At 41.6% G+C, this 22,778-nt stretch overlaps 1 protein-coding gene across 2 annotated transcripts in view; it reads left to right on the forward strand.

Annotated features, from left to right (window-relative positions):
- TMEM9 (transmembrane protein 9) overlaps positions 1 to 10,967 on the forward strand; it is a 245,839-nt gene extending 234,872 nt beyond the window's left edge. For both annotated transcript variants that reach the window (XM_078641248.1, XM_078641247.1), the window contains exon 6: positions 10,357 to 10,967. In XM_078641248.1, the coding sequence (XP_078497374.1) occupies positions 10,357 to 10,503 (147 nt within the window). In that variant the 3' untranslated portion in view covers positions 10,504 to 10,967. The remainder of the gene's footprint in view (positions 1 to 10,356) is intronic.
- The last annotated feature ends 11,811 nt before the right edge of the window (positions 10,968 to 22,778 follow it).

Below are 22,778 nucleotides of genomic sequence, written 5' to 3' on the forward strand. Positions count from 1 at the left end.
GCTTTTGTTCTTCATTCTGTCAGCACCTGACAAGGTTACCTGCACGTGCGCCACTTCCCTGCTACCCCAAAACCCTGTGCAGAATCAATAAAAGCTGTAATCAGTTCAACTCAGTCTGGCTATTTAGAGGTTTGGTATTTGACATTAATGATACAGCTTTTCCATAATTCTTTGAACCTCTTGACTTAGACAACATAATCCAAGGATTGACTGCAAAATTCGAGCTCAAAGTTTGGAATAATAGAAGAACCACTGTTTTTGCTGAAAAGAAGTAAATACTTCCCAGAATATATATACACTCTCTTGGTAAAGAGGGAAATCAGTAATTTTGCTACATAATAGACAAAGATCTCCGAAAAGCTGTATTTAGTCATAATGGAGCACAGGCACTTTAGCTACATTACTTATATGACTGTGTCATAGCATTAATACCTGGGAGAATTAGCCCTTAACAGTGAAAGAATACATTCCATTAGAATCTGGATAACAAGTGGAGTAGTGTGGCTCACTGGTTAGAGGCGGCAGGCCTGAGAGCAGAAGTCAGCCTGGGACCAGGGTTCAATTCCCGACGCGGCAGGGTCGTGGACCTTGGTCAGCGGATTCGATAATTCTCGCTTCGGTGCTTACTCTAATCAGGAGTTCCACTCGGCAACTCTGGGCATTAGCTTGCCTAATCTCCACAACGGCCTCAACAATTCCGGGGATGCCTGGCTCCACCTTGGGGACTCCCAGCAAGGGACCATCCCACAGGGAAAGCCAGGACGGGTTCCCCAGAGTTATACAGCGCCAGGACGCCCCGTTGCTGGGGCAGCTGTGCGCTTTACAAGTATACTACATTTACATTTACATAATGGGTTTATTTACCATTCCACCTCCCCTGCAGGGGCCCTTATATTTTTTGTGCCAATATCCAACAGTGACTATTGACTATGCAGAAAACATACGAGGAAAAATCAAAAAGATATGAGGAAACATCGATGCCCTGCCCCTCATTAAAAAATAAAACAACTGTTTTTAGTGCAGTTTTTTTTCAATATTTAATTGAGTTGCGACAAGAAAATCCCTGTACAGGGAATCCTGAAATCAAATATCACTGTAAAATAAATGGTAATTTGTGGATATACCACGAGTAACATAGGATATTCATCAAATACAGTAGTATTGTATCCACCAATCATGCAATGATAGGCATCTTTCTAGGATTTCAAATGCCAGGGTGGTAGGGAAGTGCATACGCCTGGACATGGAAAATGTGCGAGCTCTCCTACATTGGGCAGCTGCCCTATCAGTCAAATGAGTAAAAAGTTATTAAGCTTTACCAACCTTATTACATATATAATAAATATTTCTTGACAGTTGAGTCACTGATTACTGTGCTTATTCCAAAGGCACTCCATTTTATCTGAGAGAAAGAACAGGAAGAAGCTTTCCAGACTTTAAAGAGGGCATTAACTGCAGCTTCTATTCTCAGACATGCTAATAAGCAGATGTCTTTCATTGTCGAAGCAGGCAATTATACATTTACTATTGTTGCTATAGTGTCGCAGAGGGATCCTATAACAGAAGAATTACACCAGGTGACCTATTACTCCAGAACCCTCTCTATTTCTGAACAAACGCAATCTATACACAGCACTCTGCAATTAAAGAGGCTTTTATGCAGTTGTGGCATTCTTTCAAAGAGGCTGTGCAGGCAACTACTGTCTGGAGAGACCACAAAAATATTCCCTATTTATGTTCAGTGAATATTGGAGTGCTAGAAATGGGAGATGGTCCTTATTCTAACCTAAAGAATGTATTGATTGGTTGTAACAGATGGACTATTAGGTTTGTTGGCTACTTCCTTTTGGGGACTTTTCCCTTAATCGCAATCCTGATATCTAGGTGCCTCAACTCCGCAAGAAAGTATTTAATTTTCTGGTCTATAAACAGTGATTGCATTTCATGGTGGTGATAGAACTTTCAAGTTTAGCCTACACAAGAGCGCAAGCAAAATGCTGTCACCTGCTTGCTATGGACCCTGAATTGGCAAGGGTCTTGACTATATCACCCTGAGTTACCAGCCGCTTCTTGGCTAAACGTGTCATGTGCACTTTGCATGATCCATTGGCAATTATTGTGTTGATTGCCACCCCCAAAGTTTATATCTGATTTAATTATGCAATTATGTCCTTTGTGAGAAATGGACCTACAGGACAGCTCCTGTCTGATAGTGCAGCATTTTATTCCTGCATTTTTTATTTGTCATTATGGTATGTCACAAAAGAGGCAAATGAACACTTTACAAAGGATCGGATTTCAGAAGAAACAAAACAAGTATAGTATTGTAAATATGAGTTGAGATATACTACGATGTATAGCCAAAAAAGGTGCGTGTGTGTGTATGTATATTGTACTGTATATTTCATAGTGTATATAAACATATATAGATAATTATATATTGTCACTGAAGAAAACAAAGGTTGAGGTAACGTTAAAGTTAGAAGATAATTTCAGTGACAAAGTAACGTTTTAAATAAAAATAAAGAAACACTGAAATTCACCAGTTGTAGTTATCTCAAGTAACTACAACTCGTGCCCTAAAGGAACTATAACTCTTGCCCCAATGCACAATGTTGTCATCAATGATGAAATTTCACATGTTGCAGTGATGTCATTAATGATGTTATAGAACACGTAGTGATGTAATATGTGAGGTAATTACCAGTGCCCCGCTGCTGCAGTCGTCTTCCAAGCCAACACCATTGCCGGAGCTGGCACCTTTCTTTTGGTCTCATTTAATTTTGTACTCCTGCTGACGGGTAGGAGAAAAGATGAGTTCCCTGCCTTGGAGAGTGCAGGCGGGGTATGCCCACACTCTCCCAGGCAGGGAAACACTGTCCCTCAGAATTAGGCTCATCTGGCCACTGTCACGTATTGTGCCTTGGGGGATGAGGTCCTGGTGCCCATATAGAGAGGAGGACACACGGCCCTCCTCTTTATTTGTTACTTCGCAAGAGTAATGGGGTCCCTGGGGCCTGTGGAGACTTGGGAAGGTATTCCAGACCCCCTCCCTTTTCATATATGTTTTTGCCCTGGACCTCATGGAGGCTCTAGGAGGGGGCCACACTCCCTCCTCCCCTTTACATATGTCTTGGCCCACGAGGTGAGATCCAAGGGCCTAGGGGCAGGTGCGCTCCCCCTCCCAATGGAAAAAAACATCTTCGCTGGATGCGGTCTCTAGGGCCATATGCTGGCCCAGGGACAGGTGGGTGTTTACCCCTCTCCCCTTAATTTATTTGGCCCCGGGATGGGGATCTAGGTTTTTTAGAAGTCTGGGAGGGGACCCAGTTGCTCCCTCCCCTTTGTATAAAATGGCAGGCTCTCTGGTGTCCTGTAATGACTGCTGCAACATTTTCTATCATGTTGCGGCCTGCAAATCAGAGCACTCACTCTCGTGGGAGCGAGGTGGCTCAACGGGAACACCCCCACCCTGGCCAGAACACACTCTTTTTTAAAGTTGAGCTTGCGAGACTCACAAGAGTCCCTCAAACCCAACCATCCAGACATGCAAATGTTTTTGTACCTTAATTTCTCCTAAACTACTGAACAGATTTGCACCAAATAAAAAAAAAGCATTCTTTCTTGCCAAATTCGGTGACATTCTGTTCAGCAGTTTTTGCGGTATCGCATTCCAACAATTCTGCACAAAATGCAAAATGTGATTTTTGGATCCTCCTTTTTTCTCAGCACCCGCTTCACATATCACCCCAACATTTTCCAGGAAGGTTCTGAGGCAGGAGAACTGTCTTCGGAACGTTTCATGAAGATTTGTTAAACGGACCAAAAGTTATTAGCAAACCAAAAAATGTTTTTCCTATGGAAGCGCAGACCTAACTATAACTACCCACTGTTGATTGCCACTGGTTGGTATGTGTGTGTGCGTATACACACCACATCAAATAATATTAGAGCATTGGATTCTAAAACGTTTCCAGCCTGGATGCTGATTTTCCTCATTAAGTAAGGCTGTGGCATGGGCGTGCATTCGGCGGGTCAAAAGCAAAGCCTTCTGCGTTCGTGCCACTATCAGCATCAGTCAGGCTGCCGTTTTGGGACAGATCAGCATAGTAGATTTTCTCTTTCTCTCGAGGAGATTTTTAAGTTGAAACCCATGGGGAACTGCAACGCCAAACAACTAGCCGACTGTTGTAATGGCCCTTTTTCTTGCTGCGTCTGTCATTCATACAGCCATTCAAATTTTCTAGTAATTGTTTGTTCGACAGACTACAAGGAGGTCAAGCCACGTAGTTGTCTCAAGGCTTTTAGGGCCTGTCTGGTTAATGTGTGCTCACTACCCAACTATGCCCTACACATTTTTAACTTCCTTGTGGAGTCTAAGGTGGATGTAATTTTTCTGCTTAGCCACACATCTAATCCCAATATGCAATGCCTATGCCGCTGGGAAATGTTTATCCATCATCAGGATACAGAGGATAAGATAGGAGGAAGAATAGCTGTCATCTTTTGCAACTCATTTCAGTGTTCCACCATTCACTTGGAGAAACAGAGAGTGGCAGAATGAATAGTCTTCTGCCTCTCACATTCTCCCTAGGTGTCTTTTTCAGGAGTACATTTTTTGGTTCTCCGCAGTTTAGTTTATAAATTCACTGAATGAGGCTTTCCCCCTTTACTGCCTTCGGTATTCTAATTTATCAGTTCAGGATGATTTGAATCTTCATGTTGATTGTGGGAATGACACTCCCTGCTTGATATTTTGACATCTTTTAATTTGCATCAGTTTGTGGTGGCTCCCACGCATAAGGTAGGTCATACTATTTTTTTGATCTTCTGCAATTCTGCTCTTTTTGTTGATGCTCCTATGGAGCTTACTTGGTTGCACAATGGCCTTATCCCATTTAGCTGGTTATTTGCAGCTAAACCACTTAGAGATAAGTCATTAGAAAAATGTAGAAAAATGGATTTTCACGCTTGAAGCACAATTGATTGCGTTGAACTTTCTGTAGTTTTGCCTGAATCGGACCTAAGTCTTGAATTCTATGGATGAGGACTGGGAGAAGGTCAACAAGTGGTTAGGTTCTACCGCAGAGAACCACGCCCCTAGGAAATCCTTCAGCCCCTTGGTTCTCACTGGACCTTGTTAAAGAAAAAAGGGTGTGCAAGTAGTTGGAATACAACTGGCTCCACAAATATACAGAAGTTTACATACATATTGGCTCATAAGAGTTACCGTAAGCGAATGAAAGCAGTACAGTCCTCCTTTTTTGCCCAAAAAATTGACCAGCAAAAAAATGCTCAGTGTAAAATCCTGAAGTTCCCTCTTCGCCTGAACTTTGCAAATGTTTTTGGTGTATTTTGAACCTAAGATTCTTAAAATCTCAGACTGTCTTTGCTCCTATGGATTTCTAAATAAAAAAGTAGGATATTTGGAGGGAGACAGTTTCTTCCTTTGCCCCACACTCGTCAGCTAACTTTCTTCACAAATGTAGTCCCATCTCCATCGAAATCCTCACTTGCAAGTTGGGGCTCCCCTTCTAATCCCTATCCGCCTTCTATTCTTGCGATGTCAGCCATAGTAACCTGTTTTAACAAGCTATTTGCAACTGTTTGGTCTCAACCACATATCCCCGAGCCTGAAAACAGGAGCGGGTTGTCAGACTCCACAAAAAACCTATTACGGACCCTGCCATTCTCTCTAATTTCATGCTTATTTCACATGTTGACTAACCAAAATGGTTAAAAAAAACTGACGTATTGTCAACATTCTGATTCTCTGGAGTGGAACAATCATCAGCTCTATTAGAAGTGTTGGATGCCATCAAAATTGCACTGGCCCAGGACAAGAGTGCCCTCATCCTGTTGTATTTGTTGGCAGCATTCAATACTGTATCTCCTTCAATAGCTGCTCTATGTGGGTGGGTGTGATCCCACACTTAACTGTACCAAGTTCTTCCTGGAGGATAGAGGACTCGCTGTTCATTGGCCAGTACTCTTCAGGGGGTAAAATTGTGCACTATGGGATGCCTCAAGGCTCTTGATTAATCCCCAACTCTGTTTAACATGTAAATTACCACTTTCGCCTCCCTGATTTAATCCATTGGCTTGATGTTGTTTGTTGCGCAGACAACACACAACTGTTTCTCTCTATTGACCAATTATCGGCCAGCACTCAGGTCACTTTTAAAACTTGTTTATCTAAGGTTCTCGACTGGATGAGGACAAATTATCCTAAATGCAACAAGAAATTTTACTCTTTTTTATGATAAGGGAAATTTGTTTGAAAAATGTTGGCATGCAGACCCTCTACCTTCACCACAACTTGCCATGGTGGTGGGGAATCTGGGGGTACATTTATCAACCTGATGTCTTTCTGTCCTCAAGCCCTGTCAGTGGCTAACGTGCTTTGCACTGCTCCATTCCCTCAAGGAAATGTTAGATTTCCTTCAGATAGTGACATGCAAAACCACGAACTATGCCTTGATTATGCCTCAGCTGGAGTATGTCAACATTCTTTACCTCAACTTACCTTATATGTTAATTAGCTGTTCACAGACGGTTCAAAATGCTGCTGCTCTGCTTATCTTGAAGTTCCATGTACAAGCATCTGTCTCTCACCACCTTAAATCTCTTTACTGGCTAACAGTGAAAAAGTGCCTTGTTTAAAGCCCTTCTCTTGGCCCATCAATCTTTTTATAATGCTTGGGCCTAAATATCTCTTGGATCAATTCTGTTATTACACATCACCTACAACTGGAATCATGCGATCCTCCGTTGGTACAAATTCCCAGGTTCAAACCGTCTAGGATGGTAGTGAGCTTCTTCTTTATTGTGGCTTCAAAGGCTTGGAATCTTCTTTTCCTGAGCCTGTGTTTCACCTGTAACGAGGGGCTTTCAGGAAAGTTCTAAAAACTAGTCTTTTTGATATGGGTTAGTTTAGAATGACTGCTGTATGTCTTAAGTCTTTTTTTTACTCTGCTTGGGTACTCCTTGGGTCAACTCTCACTCTCTATTAATCTTATCTTTCATTTGTCCATTCATTCAAGCCTAGCTGTGATATGTAGGGTTGCCATAAGAGATATTTGACGGCTCTTAAGTCTCTCTATGAGTAGGAGTTGCCATATTCTAGTTACTGTTTTAAAATCCTTATCATAACAATTTTACCTTTAGAACAAGTCTGACTTGGAATGTTCACCTTTAGCCATATTGTTACTTTTGTGTGTGTGTTTGCATAGAGTCGGTTTTTTGTCCAGCATAAAGGCCAAAGATTGTGTATGTTTCATAATAGGTAGTTGGCAAATCTGCATATTTAGTAAATCAAGCTAAGATTGACTGTGAAGATCAGCAGTGGCTGTTTTGAGTGGGTATAATTTGAGGTGATTATAGGACAGCCTTGCTGAATGTCTTTGAGAAACTGAGTAAGGGGGCAACCCTTAATGAAAAGGACCAGATTACACCCAAGCCCCTTTTTTACCTTCCTATTTGGGATTGTACTTTTTAGTTTCTCTAGATGGCTGTGTATCACCTTTTAGTGGTGGTTCCAACTAGGCCTATTGCCAATATTTGGGACCTCTGAATTATCCCCTTGGGTCTGCCTGAATCTGCTGTATTTACTTCTCCTAGATTTTTGTGTTTGTACTCGAGCATTGGCATCTGCATTCGGTGATTCGATTTACATATATATAATCCCCTCATCAGCTGCTTCATCTCCTTTTCCCTGCTGCGAATGATAGGTCTGAAGCTCACCCAGTTTATATTTTAGAATTATTATTCAAATGAGTTCTCCAGTTTACCATGTGCTTTGGTTCCTGTCTTCATTACCTTTCAGCAGAGTTTTAGTGACTTAGACGCCTGCACGTGCTCACACTGTTCTTCATCTCCTGATGATGACTGCATCACATTCGGAGGATTGAAACGTTGTTGAAATATACTGCTGTAAAGACGTTCCTGAAACCATTTTTGATGCGGACCACAATGAATTGATTTCTGTGGACTTTATAAATATTTCCATCCTCTGCAATTACTTTACATATAGTTGGACTCCATGATTTTGTTTGCTTTTTCAGGCGCATGTATTTTTCACTTTGCTTTTCTCACCAAGCAAATAGGAATATTAGTTTATTGGTTAAACAATTATCAGCCTTAAGATACTGCAGTATAGAAAAATTGGGCCAGATTCACAAAGGTATATACTTAGGCGTTTGGTCTAAACTTAGACCAAACGTCTAAGTTTATGACCTTGGGAAATCACCAAGGGCATTTAGGAGTACTATCTTTACATCCACACTCGGAGCAGATCTCTGCCTCGTGTGTGGACATAAAGTTACTATTAGTAAATTCCCTTTGTGTATTCCCAAAGTTGCAAACTAAGACGTTTGGTCTCAGTTTTTACCAAACGTCTAAGTTTACCTTTGTGAATCGGGCCCCCTATTTTTTATTAATCTTTCTTTCCATAGTTGCCTTTTTTATATATGTTTCTTTCATCATTTATTGATTTCTAGTGGTATATTGAATATATCAATGTGAATTTTGTGATGGTCTTGGTCAGTGATACCTTGATTGACATTTTTGTTACCTACCTAATTTACATAAGGCACATATAGCTGTAGCCTCTTCATCTTGCTACTGACCACAGCATAGGTCACAAATATAGTGGTGCAAAGTAAACAGAAACTGGGGAACTTTCTAATCAGATGGAAATGTAAAAACTGTCATCCAGAAATGGTCGTGCGCTTCTTCACTTTCTGCCTAACACTGTTCTGTCTTTCTATATTGCATTGGTCATCTGAGCTGGTTACTTTCTTGGGGGCATATTATCAGGAAACGGCGTTAAAATTATCACGGCTTTAGCGGCAGGAAACTGCAGCTAAAGCGGCGATAATGGGCTTGATAATATGCCCTTTTGAATACCCATAGAAGCCCATGTTCTGGTGTGAATAATTAAGCACTGCGCAATGTAACTTCTGTTTTGGAGATTGGTTGCATTTCTGAGTAAATAGGAATTTACACAAAGAACTTGCAAAGTAAATGAAAAGAAAAGAAAAGACTTGTCATTAATGGGGTAACCTACTATAAGCTAAATGAGTAAGAGAAATGTAAATGTATTGCGACTTATATAGCGCACGTATCACCCGAAGGCATCAAGGCGCTTGCCTTGGGAACCCGTCCTGGCTTTTCCCTGTGAGATAACCCCTACTGGGTATCCCCAGGCTGAAAGCCAGGCATCCCGCAGCGGGTGGGCCGCCGTAGTGGAGATTAAGCAACTATTGCCCAGAGTTGCAGCGTGGGACCCCATGATTAGAATAGGCACCGAGGCGAGAATTATCGAGTCCGTGGACATTTTGGGCTCAGGACCCTGCCGCGTCGGGAATTGAACCCTGGTCCCGGGCCAGACCTCTGCATCAGGGTCTGCCGCTCTAATCAGTGAGCCACACTCCTCCACTACATATTTAATTTTTTTGTAATTGTTCATTACTTTAATCTTATAACTAGTCTATCACTCAAAAAATGATCCCCTGCATATCCTGCAGCTTTCCAGTTCTGTCATTAGTAGTTCGTCTGAACTTCATCTGAATATATTATGGCTGATAGATACCTAAATATTAAGGTTGTCACTTAGAGTTCTGCGTACAGGGTGAACTGTAAATCTGTGTTTCATCCAGTTAAAATTGTAGTTCCACTGCCAGGCTTTCACCTCAGAGCCTCCACTGTTTGGTAGTTTGACTGATGGTCCATGCACACCTGAATCACTGGTTCCATGTATCAGACATACCCTCTTACTTAGAGCAGGTCGTTCCGTTGCATGATGTGTGTCCTGCCCGGAACCACCATGTCGGGCATGGTGGATCTGAGCAAGAAAATCATCAATATCCCAAACAAATAGAGAGATCGTTCCCTGTGTGTAAAGGCAACTGCCTTTTTGTTCTGCAGACAGAACTTCTTGTGGTTCTTTTTTGCGGAATAAAAAGTATTCCTGAGTTGCCACAGAATGTTGAAGAACCTGACATTACATTTTTTGGGCAAAATAATAAGATCTGCTGCTCATGCCATGATAGCTGAAGCACATTCCCTTCAGAGTAGCAGGGAACTGTAAAATAGCTTGGGTAATTGGGCTTCTAAACCCTACATTTTCCCCTAAGATGTTTGCTGTGCATTCATACCGATTGTGATTCCTTCATTTGTAATCCTTGCTGTCACACATGCAATGCCTAGGAGTGCAAGAGCTGTTCCCATCTGCCTTGTTGCTATGTCCCCTGATATCCCTCAGGAGTTAGATAGGGAACCTTCCCTCTAGCTCAGGTCTACCAAAGCTTTATTATTGATCACTCTTTAACATTTAATTGTCTTTTATTATTCTAGGAAGCCCGGGTAATGGCAGCTGCTGCAGATGCCACTGCCCGGGCCAACACGGTCCTGGAGAGAGTGGAAGGCGCCCAGCAGCGGTGGAAGCAGCAGGTGCAGGAGCAGAGGAAGACTGTGTTTGACCGCCACAAGATGCTCAGTTAGGTGGCTAGCGGTGCTGAGCCAGAGGGAGCGGCTGCCTGGTGACTGCAGTGGCCGCGAAAGGAAAGGGGATGGACAGCCTTGCTGTCTTTGCAACCATGTTACTCTTGTCTGGACCGTATATGGAAGGAAATATTATTACTCAAAGTATTATTTGCTGTTGATAGTGGGAGCTAACATTCTCCTTGTGCACTGCCCTTTGCTGGAGTTCACCCACATGTGAGTAGCATGGAGGGGGTTTGTTTATTTATTTTGCATTTTTGTAAAGCGTTTACCAGATCCAAAGTGGGTAACAGAGTGCTTTACAGAGCTACATTGGTGTACATTGAGTGTAAATATATACACCTTATAGACCATTACTATTTTGTTTTTATTTATTTTAAACTTGTGGAAGTGTTAAGAGTTTTCTTTGATTGGCATTTTAGATCTATGTTGTAACTGGAAAGAGTGGTCTGAATAAAACTCCTCCCCCCATCACTTTACCTACTTATCTATTCCTTCTGCATGCCTTTTATCGTTTTTTAAACAAAATGTATTGTGGCTCTATAAGTTATGCATACTTCAGGTTACACTTAAAGGAAGAATGACTGCAGTTCTTCCCTCCGCCCCAAGCCTTTCAAGTGTATGTACAAATTCACATACTCAAACACATGCAGGTGTTTGCTTAAATGTGTTGCTGTATCACAAAACACCTACCTTGGCCAGCCCTCTTTCTAAGTTGAACCACTGTTGTATGTGGGACTGTCACCTCTCTCTATGCGATTATGCCACTGACAGAAGGCATTGTCAGTACCCACATGTGTAGATCCATTTCTGAGGGCTACTTCTAACCACAGATTTCTCACCTTTAGAATATTCCTCAGGTAGGATCTGGGATCTTTTCATGGCAGTGCTCCTGCGCTACGCTAGGTGGTGCTGTGCAGCTCTACACAGACTTTGTTCCATCCTGTAAGTGACAGAGGGGAGCTGAGTATTTAAGCTACCACGTGGGCAAACATCAGTCTATTTCATTCTCCGCCTTCTAATGTGGATCCAGAGCTCTGATCTCACTTTTTTTCAGTCTATCAATGACTCCCAAAATAAAATCCAGTGTACAAGGGAATGATGTCCCCTTCTAAAACTACGGGCTTCAAACCATGCTGTGACTGCAGAAAATAGATGTCTGTTGCAGACCAACATGATGTGTGTCTTTGGTGTTATGGCTTGGAACACATCTACGAGTCATGTGATGAGCACACCTTCTTGCACCCAAAGATATCTGGGGCACGAAGCAAATCTATAAGTCTCCGAACACAGGAAGAACTCCTATGCCTCCCGTAGGTCCTGCTTGCTCCAAGTTGAAAGCTTGGACCCGTTTCCAAGGCGGTCCCGCAGAAAGTCTTTTTCGCTGTTGAAGTCCTACGAAAGCTGAGAAACATAAGCAAGCGAAGTGGAACGTGTTCCAATCTAGTCACTCTCTATCAAAAGGGAAGCGCAATTTGATGCCGATGGGCCATCAGGGACACTGCAGCAGGTTGAGGCCTATAAGGAGGAGTTGCTGCATATCTGTAGCATTCTACAAACTCCTTCGGGGCCCCAAAGGATCTGAAGGGGCTCATATTCAGATTAACCCCTGCTGATCAATCCTTGGCACCATCTGAAACTCTTGGACTCATCATGGGTTCATCGCCGGCTGTGCTGTAGACGTCCACCCTGGCTCCGGGTCTCCCTTTGGTCACTGCTTTCTTGACGCCAGTGTTAATGCAGGAGGAGAATCCGTTACCACCTCCAATGTCCAAAGCCAATTGAGGTTGTGCTCTCAACTGCTACAGCGCGCACAGTTCCCAAACAACCTGAGTCTGATCCTATGCCTCCACTACCTCAGAGGTACTCTCAGATGCTCCATTGTTGTTTGGCTCCAATTCTGACTAGAGTGTGCCACCATCCAGAAATTATGATATGAGTGTAGGCATGAACTCCCCCTTTATGATCATAACAGTCTCTACTCGGACAACAGGAGGCCAGTGACTGTTATACTTCCCATGATGCAATTGGTAAAAAATCTTAGATTGTGTTTAACGTCATTGTTTTGGAATGATTTAGTTTCAGTACAATATTAACTGATGGTGTATTGTCCACATTTGCGGTGCCTAAACAGAGGCAATCACTAATGTTGTGATCTATGTGATATGATGTGCTTGTAATTTCATTTATATTGGCCACACCCCACAGAAAATCAAAGCTAGGATCCTTGCCTCACCAGAGTCGGAACAAATGTGGTACTACGAAGCTCCTCTGGTGGAACACTATCAACTAAACAGGCAATCTATAGAAGACATCAGATAGCAAGAGATCAAACATAGGACCCCTTGCCAGAGGGGTGGAAACTTTGCAGCTACACTTAACATACGAGAACTGAAAGGGGTAGTTTGTGTTAATCCAATTAAGCGAAGACTCAATTAAATGGACGATTTGAGAAAAGCTGCTCTGCTGTAAATATGTTACACAGGTCTGAATCCCATTTTTAGGTCTCGTGACCTTAAATGCGCGCAAGCGCATTGAGGAACGAGAATTCAAGTGCTCAAAATGCTCATGAAACCACCAGCTTTTTGCTGGCGTTTTCATGCAGTTCATGTGAACCACGTGTTCAAACATGAACGCGCATCAGCCTCCCTCTATTTGCCGCACAGCACATCAAAGGGCTTCGCCCAGCGTGCGCTCTGCGGCTTCTCGGCTTCTCCTCCCCTAACTTCCTTGCATTTCTCCTCCCCCTCCCCAGCCAGCTTCCCCCAGGCCGTGTTCCCTCATCCCTCGCACCCCCTCCTCCTTCAGCTTATCACATTCTTCAAACTAAAAATGCGTCCCCGCTTGTAGCATGCAACGGCCTAAAGTGATTGCATTAACCAAACTAGTTTTCCTACCCAATTTTTTTTCCCGACAGATAAAGGTAAGTTGCATTTATATTTTCCATTTAAGGTATGTGCGTTGTATTGTGTATGTCTGTACGTAAACATCTACCAAAATCCCCCAGGATCAGAGTTCACTTACTTTTATTTATGCACTTTGACTGCTGCCCAGATCAGTGATGAGTGCTTGGCAAAGAATAAATAGTAATAATAAAATACATTTTCATGCAGATTTTAATAATGCTAATCAGTAAGTGGCCACATCAAAGGCTCTGTGCCACTTTCACCCACACAGCAACACTTACAGACACGCAACGCCACTCACACCCACACAAGCCCGCTATCATCCACGCAACACCACACTCACCCACGCAACGCCACTCACCCAAACAACACCACTCACACACGCAACGCAACTCATCCACGCAACCCCACTCATCCACGCAACCCCACTCATCCACGCAACGCCACTCATCGACGCAACGCCACTCACACACGCAATGCCACTCACACACGCAATGCCACTCACACACGCAACGCCACTCACACACGCAACGCAACTCGTCCACGCAACCCCACTCATCCACGCAACCCCACTCATCGACGCAACGCCACTCATCGACGCAACGCCACTCACACACGCAATGCCACTCACACACACAACGCCACTCACACACGCAACTCCACTCACACACGCAACGCCACTCACACACGCAACCCCACTCACACACGCAACGCCACTCACACACGCAACGCCACTCACACATGCAACGCCACTCACACACGCAACACCACTCACACATGCAACGCCACTCACACATGCAACGCCACTCACACATGCAACGCCACTCACACACGCAACGCCACTCACACACGCAACGCCACTCACACACGCAACGCCACTCACACACGCAACGCCACTCACACACGCAATGCCACTCACACACGCAACGCCACTCACACACGCAACGCAACTCACACACGCAACGCCACTCACACACACGCCGTGCCACTTTCACCCACACTGTGCAGTGCACAATAGGTCTCGCAGTAGGAAAGTTGGAGCTATTGGTTTTGTAAATGACAAAGCCCTTTATGTTTTTAAAATGAAAACAAAAATAAAAGGCATTGTTATTTGCAATTGTAATAGCTCCAACTTTCCTACTGCGAGACCTATTGGCAACGCCAGTGCTTGATAGATGAGCGTCAGCTTTTTTCTTAGTCTTCAATAAATTCGAAATAAATCAACGTGTGAAATACACTCAGGTTATTTACACTTTGTGTGCGAGCTAGTCATACGCACCGCTTTAGCTTTACAATAAATTGTGCAAACAAATTCAGTGTCCATATAAAAGCCAAGAGGAACAAGCATTGGCATGGCCAATAGGTCTCGCATTTGGGACCTTATAAGTATTTAGTTATGCAGCACAATATCCCTGGTGCAACAACATCAACTGTTGCGTTGCTAAACACTTATAAGGTCCCAGACACAAGACCTATTGGCTATGCTAATGCTTGTTTCTCTCTGGATACTATTTTGTATATATGTATAATATAGCAGTTGTAAGTTAACATCAAGAGAAACTATCCACAATTTGTGTAAAAATGTGAATCACCCAATACCTTTCTTTGCAGCCATGCTCTGGTATAGTTCTGCTACTTATCTTCCGCCTAGCATGTAACTCTACATGTATGTACTGTTAGTGTGAGCACCACACATTTTCACTCTGTTTACAATATAAAGTGTGTGCGCAGACCCGGTGGCAATCCGAACCTCACCATGCAGTCACTTGTCTTCTTGCAGGTTGTGGGAGATATGATTAAAACGACCCCCTCCTTTAAAAATCAGCGATGGCTTGCTTTTCTAGACACAGCAGCTTTATCAGATGACCTAATTAGATTTGAATGATACCATAACCCTTTTGGATCAACATCGAGTACGTGCACTCACCAGGGAGTTACACTGGCCCCGCAGTGTAGTCTTTCTTCCATCTCTCACGTAGTTTGTGGGAAATGTTAACTACTACAATCTTTTACATTACACACCACATTTTTGTTCTAAATACATTTTACACACATCAGCCATATTGAATAGCATTAGCATTAATTTTTTATTGAATCATATGAGATGTATTTTTTAGGGTCGGTGTATACACTGAATGATCATCCTGTTAATTGATGGTAAGCACGCGCCACCACAGACGGCGTCTGAGCAATTGTTACCAGCCGGGTGAGTTCCTACTCTCATCCACCAAGCCATCATATTGATTTATGAAATATATTCTCAATGATTGCTTTTCTCAATCTGTTTCAAATCAGAAGTTATATATCAATTTTGCCAGAACGTCTGGGTGAGATTGAAGCGTTTCTCCTTCACTATGCAAGAGTAATATTGTAAGATCTCACAGCAGATATACCAGCAGGATTGTTAAATTTATATCACCTAGGGACCATAGCAAACTTGGGGGTAGATGTATCAAGATTTTAATTTGCCATTTCTAAATAGCGATTTTTAGCGAATCGCTAATTAGAAATCGCAAAAATGAATGTATGTAGAAAATCGCTTTATTTTAGCGATTTCTTAGTGTTCCTTAATTGCGAATTCGCATTTGCGAATTCGCAATTAAGGAATAATTTCCAATGCATTCCTATGGGCCAGGAGGCCCAGAGGAATGCATGTGAAATAATTCTCAAATTGTGAATTCGCAATTTGCTAATCGCAATTAGAGAATTATTTCAAGGGTGCAGGGGGGTCTCAAAGACACCCTGCTGCACCCCTGAAATGTACATGTGTGTGCATATGGCGCACATACATGCCCTATGGGCATGTGTGTGCGTCACATTCCACCTTCAAAAATGCCACGTTGTGCATTTTTAAAAGACTTTGCAAATTAACATCAACTACAAGTTGGTGTTAATTTGCGATTTCTTAATCAAAATTCGCAATTTAAAAATGCTACATACATAGCATTTAAGGAAACGCAAAATTTGCGATTCCTTAAATTCTATGGCAAAATAAGGAATCGCAAATTTTTGCGATTCCTTATTTTGCGAATTTTTGATGCATGCCAAAACATGCAAAAAGACCATTTGCGACTCGCAAAGGCCTTTGCGATTCGCAAAAGCCTTGATACATCTAGGCCTTGATTCCTTATGAGATTGCCATATATGTTTCACCATATTGATAGAGTATTGACTCATATCCACGTAATGTTTTTTGTCAGAATTGCACAGTGTTTAGAGGACGCACTGAAACTACTCCCTTTTTTGAAACCACAATTAGCAGGCGTTCTGGTGATTTAGATTCAACAACTTTAGAGGTCTTTTAGTATTCCAGAGTGACTAGGCGCACTACCTGGGTGGCCGCTAGGTAATAAATACAATTGGTACACAGTGTAGGCAATGAGGCGAGCGGTAATCCCTCACAACCACTCAAATATGGACCAGCAAGCTGATCCACAGACTTAGATAAGAACAACAATGCCCCTGCACTATACACAATAGATAATTTGATGGTACTGATGTAAGTTAGTATGGTATAATGGTGGAGATTAATAGGACAAATCTAAACATTTGGTAGAACTCCGAGAATGAGTACATATAAACAAAGAAACATTGGTGGATAAACAGTCTGTTCTTGGAGTAGTCACTTCTGTTTATTGTTCCATTTCACAAGCCAACACGTGTTTCATCGCAGGGAACAAACTGCGAATCTTCAGGGCTGGATAGAAACATAAAATACATATTTACAAACATGTTCTATTTATGAACATGTCAAGATAGTGACTAGTTGTGTCCACCGGAGTGACAGAAAGCATGCCATTTGGGTGACTTAGTGTCAGTGTGGCGAGAAGTCATTAGCTTGGTGACATGTGTAATAAAGATGAATTAAACTAAGAAACAGAAATATAACGGACAAAAAACACTGGCCGGTTTGAAAGGTAAAGTGGTAATGTGAAAAAGTGTAGTATTTCTATAGAAAAGGACGGCATCCCAAGTGACTTGTACGTGATATTTACAAAAAACGCAGCGAGGAATGGTAGTATGAATTTTCATTTTCCATCATTTCATGCGTCTGACATAGTGCACATTTGTAAATAATTAATTGTGGGCAACGAAGATTATCGCAAAAAACGAAGATCTGGCAGAACAAAGAATTAGAAAATGTAAACAAAGAGGTTCAAGTAATTAACCTGTCCTCTTTCCCTCTCACTTCAGATATGACCAATCTACTCGCAAAGGGCCTTAGTTTCAATCCATACTCCACAGGTGACATCTGCCAAACGAAAATAGATCTCTTTAAGTTTGTCCGTAATTTGAAAATAAAAAAGTACTTTGCAGGAAAAACCCCTGTTAGAAAAAGTATCAGAAATATTCCTGATGTATTGGATAATGGTGTACACACAATAAAGGATATACAAGCAATTCATTTACTGTTGTCAATTACTGAACGGGAAGATAGCCCTATGGAAATGGGGCAACTTTTAGAAGAACTCAATATTGACACAGATTTTGGGGTGGCCAGTAGTCTTAAATCCAAGTCTACGTGGACACCTACATTACCAGGTGGCAACAGTATTGACAATTTTCATAGGCATGTACTGGAAGATTTGAACAAAATCAACACCAAAAAATTACATGAAACATTTATATTCAAAGACAATCTAACAAAAGGAGAGCGTAACGCCTTAACCGCACTGACCCTGAATCCCTCCATTATTATCCGTGAGGCAGACAAGGGAGGAAACATTGTGGTTATGAACGCAGACGACTACAACAATGAGATATGGAATCAATTAGCAGACCTATCTTGTTATGAACCAATGGCACACAACCCTATGGGTGCACTAACAACTATTATCAATGACCATCTACTTAAATGGAAAGAAGATGGTCTCCTGAATGAAGATGAATACATGTATCTCAAAGTATTCAAACCAACATACCCATGGCTCTACACCCTTCCAAAAATCCATAAGGATCTCCCTTTTCCTCCAGGTAGACCGATAGTTTCGGGAATCGGAGGTCCAACTGAAAGACTAGCAGAATATGTGGATTTGTTTCTGGGCCCACTAGTCAGAAACTTACCCTCATATATCCAAGATTCGAAACACATTCTTAGCTTGTTGGGTGACTTAGAATGGCAACCGGGTACCACATTAGTCACCATGGATGTTGTTGCTCTCTACACCAGCATCAATCCAAGACTAGGTATAGAAGCAATCACCCGTGTTCTGTCCAAGCGGCCGTCTTCGCTTTGGGCACACACACAAATGCTAATTTCAATGATGAACTTAATCTTGAATAACAACTTGTTCATCTTTCACAAACAATGGTATCAACAAAAACGAGGAGTAGCCATGGGGTCGAAATTCTCACCCTCTTTTGCCAACCTTTTCATGGGTGCGTTCGAAGCAGATCACCTTTGGGGTACACATAGCAGCCGATATACTGACTCCATTCTCTTTTGGGGTCGTTATATAGACGATTGCATCCTACTATGGACTGGCACAGATGAATTGCTACAAAGTTTTTTTTACTATCTCAATTTAAACGATTGGGAGCTGAGTTTCACCATGAAACACAGCAGATCACATATAGAATTTCTAGATCTGGAATTCTATGTAAAAGACAACACTTTACAGAGCAAGCTATACAGGAAACCTACATCCTGCAATGCCATTCTAAGAGCTGATAGTTTTCATCCTTTCCATCAGATCAGATCTATACCCTTTGGTGAATTTCTCCGTGCAAGACAAAATTGCAGTGATGATGACGAACTTAACATTACATTAAAAGACATGAATATGAGATTCGAAATACGAGGCTACCCAAAAACTATCCTGTCCCAAGCAAAAACAAAATTAAACAAAATAAAGAGACTAGACACACTGAAGAGTAAAGATAACCAGATGGCGAAAGATAAAACAGTGAGAATGATCACGGAATATAACGCCCTTCACCATTCAATCAGGAACAGTATGACCAAACATTGGAGTCTGCTAAGAGATGATTCAACACTAAAAGAAATGATCCCTACAACCCCTCAGATCACTTTTCGCAAAGGGAGAACATTGAGGAATAGGCTCAGTCCTACGGTCCCACGCATGGATATGACCCCTAACTGGTTAACCCAACGCAGCAACGGGTTCTTTAAATGTGGCTTGTGTACAATGTGCAAGTGGGCAAAACACAAAACCAAGCACTTCAAGGGCCCTTCTGAAGAATTATACGACATCAGAACGAATATTAACTGCACCACGAAATACGTGGTTTACATCATAGAATGCCAGTGTGGCAAAAAATACGTTGGTAGTACAATAAGAACCTTGAAAGACAGAATATCAGAACACATGAGGGCCATTCAGAAACAGGACCCCAAATACCCAGTAGCTCTACATGTAGCTAAATGTCAAGCAAATCTAGAGGATTTTCGAGTTTCATTTTTTGGAATAGAGACTGTGCCTATCCATGTGAGGGGAGGGAATCGAGAGTTAGCTTTGAGACGCAAAGAAGCTACTTGGATCATGCGTCTTCGAAGCATCGAGTGTGGGTTAAATTATGACCCAGAACTGCAAATTTTTGGGGGGGAATTAGACTCTACCAACCTCTGAACAGATTCTCCTTTTGAGTTCTTCTTCCTTCCCCTTTAAGAACAAAATCTAACCTTTAAGTCAATGGAACATGTTATGTTTGTTCGCTGTATAACACAGATATGCACAACAAATCTATGCAACATGTAGCAAAGAAAAGATGTTTTCTCCATTTTTGAATCGTTGTCTTCATCTGCGTTCATAATGAAGCATTTTACTCATATATCTATGTCTTTGACCACTTGTCCAGTTAAGATAATTCATTCCTCAAATAGTCTAAATAAGAGGCGATGATTATGAATTTTCAGTATATAAAACCAAACAGTTTTATATATATAATAATACCGAACAAAATATATGGATAAAACTCAGGATTTCTAACTACACACATATGTAAGACTCGTGACGCTGCAGGCTTACATTTGGTTTAACCAAACTTTGGTTAACTTTTTCCTTAGTGGAACTACTATGTCAATTGTTACCTTCTTGTCCTTCTCAATATTCCCTTGCTGGGTGTCTTTTATGGATACAAATGTGCTCCTTTTCCAACCCATTCATTTTTTCATAATTTCAACCACCTTATGTGTCTATACTTTACCGACACCACACTAATATCCTGGTCTTTAGAATTCTAAACATAAGTCTCCTCTTTTCTTCCAATCGCCCTATCAACGGCATACTAATAACGGTGTACATTTTTTCTAGTCACCTTTTTGTCTTCATACTTTAAAATAAAGTTTAGTACTCTAAGTAAACAAATTGTATATATGGTAACCGACAATATTCTCAATACACTAGTGAGTATAGTATTTCTTCTTTGTTTTGCCAATTCTTTGGAAGATACAATTTAGTCGACGTTCTAGCCTTTTCCAGCCAGAACACCGGTATTTATTCAGACCTGACTTCCGGTCACGTGTCCGTCTTCGATACACGGCGCCGGGAAACTAAGAGAGGGAGAACCTTACTGACTAGGTAAGCGATCTCCGTCCCTACTTAATTACAAGTTATACTAGACGCTATCTGCTCTTTTGCACATGAACTTATATCCCACAATTCCCGTGGGCTGACTATTGCCAATTTTTTTTAAGGTGAAACCGCCTCGTGGACTCAAAGGCGCACCCGCCCGACCACGAACAATTTTCTCCTCCCGGTTTTCACTCTACTCGTGAATAATCGAGGTAGGTTCATTTCTAGCTACTCTCTCTTCCGTGACTTTCAATGTAATGTATCATCAAAGATTTTGTGTTTTTTACAATCATATGTACACCTTATTTAATCTGCAGATCCGATACAGCCCTAATCTATAACTTTTGGGATTCCGAAATATAGAATTCCACTCAACGCCCCGACCGGGGTCATTTACCCAAACGTATTTTCACGTGTAACAATTGCCTAGAGGGTGAGTCCCATTTAATCTCTCAAATATTTCTCTAACCTATGACCACGGTCACAATTAATAATGGGCATCGGTAACAAGAAAGCCCCCTCGTATAACTCATTATCTCAGAGCAAACCCCCCTTCCTTTTTTAGCACCCAGCGCTTTTCATATAAATCCACCTCCCTTGTCTCATTTCTCTCTTATTATGCATGTTCCTCCTGTAGACACTAAACAGAGTCTACACACTGACCGGCCTTCTCCCCTACTTTCCTTCTTGCAAAACGATATACGATCAACCATCTGGAACAATTATATCCAATCCTTACTGTTACCTATTCCAGGTACGATAGCTACATAATAGAAATGTCAACTCGAACTAATGTAGATAAAAGTTTACAGGAAAGCAGTGCACAAATGTTTCAGAATATACCGTATGACACAAGTTAACCAATTAATTATTTACAAATGTGCACTATGTCAGACGCATGAAATGATGGAAAATGAAAATTCATACTACCATTCCTCGCTGCGTTTTTTGTAAATATCACGTACAAGTCACTTGGGATGCCGTCCTTTTCTATAGAAATACTACACTTTTTCACATTACCACTTTACCTTTCAAACCGGCCAGTGTTTTTTGTCCGTTATATTTCTGTTTCTTAGTTTAATTCATCTTTATTACACATGTCACCAAGCTAATGACTTCTCGCCACACTGACACTAAGTCACCCAAATGGCATGCTTTCTGTCACTCCGGTGGACACAACTAGTCACTATCTTGACATGTTCATAAATAGAACATGTTTGTAAATATGTATTTTATGTTTCTATCCAGCCCTGAAGATTCGCAGTTTGTTCCCTGCGATGAAACACGTGTTGGCTTGTGAAATGGAACAATAAACAGAAGTGACTACTCCAAGAACAGACTGTTTATCCACCAATGTTTCTTTGTTTATATGTACTCATTCTCGGAGTTCTACCAAATGTTTAGATTTGTCCTATTAATCTCCACCATTATACCATACTAACTTACACCAGTACCATCAAATTATCTATTGTGTATAGTGCAGGGGCATTGTTGTTCTGTTCTGGTGATTTAGGCCTAACATTAAGGTTTTCATTATTTTTTAATGGTTTTTATTTCTTTTTAATTATGCACACAGTTCCATGTGCACCCACTAAGTAGATGTGCAAGTTGCTATATTTTTTCATTGTTAGTGCTTACAGCTGCATTGCTTGGAACATGTGTCTCATGAATTGCCATATGTACCCTTGTCTCAATGTTATCTTTAGTGAATTCCTGTGCTACCCAACAATGGTCGCTTAAACCCAGTTTCTGATTATTTAAGTCTTGAGGATGTGTAATTTTATGCTGCCACTCTTAGTTCTAGTTGATCTGATTCTTTCATAGATACCTATGG

This window comes from Lissotriton helveticus, chromosome 5_1, assembly GCF_964261635.1.
Source record: "Lissotriton helveticus chromosome 5_1, aLisHel1.1, whole genome shotgun sequence".
NCBI classification, from domain to species: domain Eukaryota; kingdom Metazoa; phylum Chordata; class Amphibia; order Caudata; family Salamandridae; genus Lissotriton; species Lissotriton helveticus.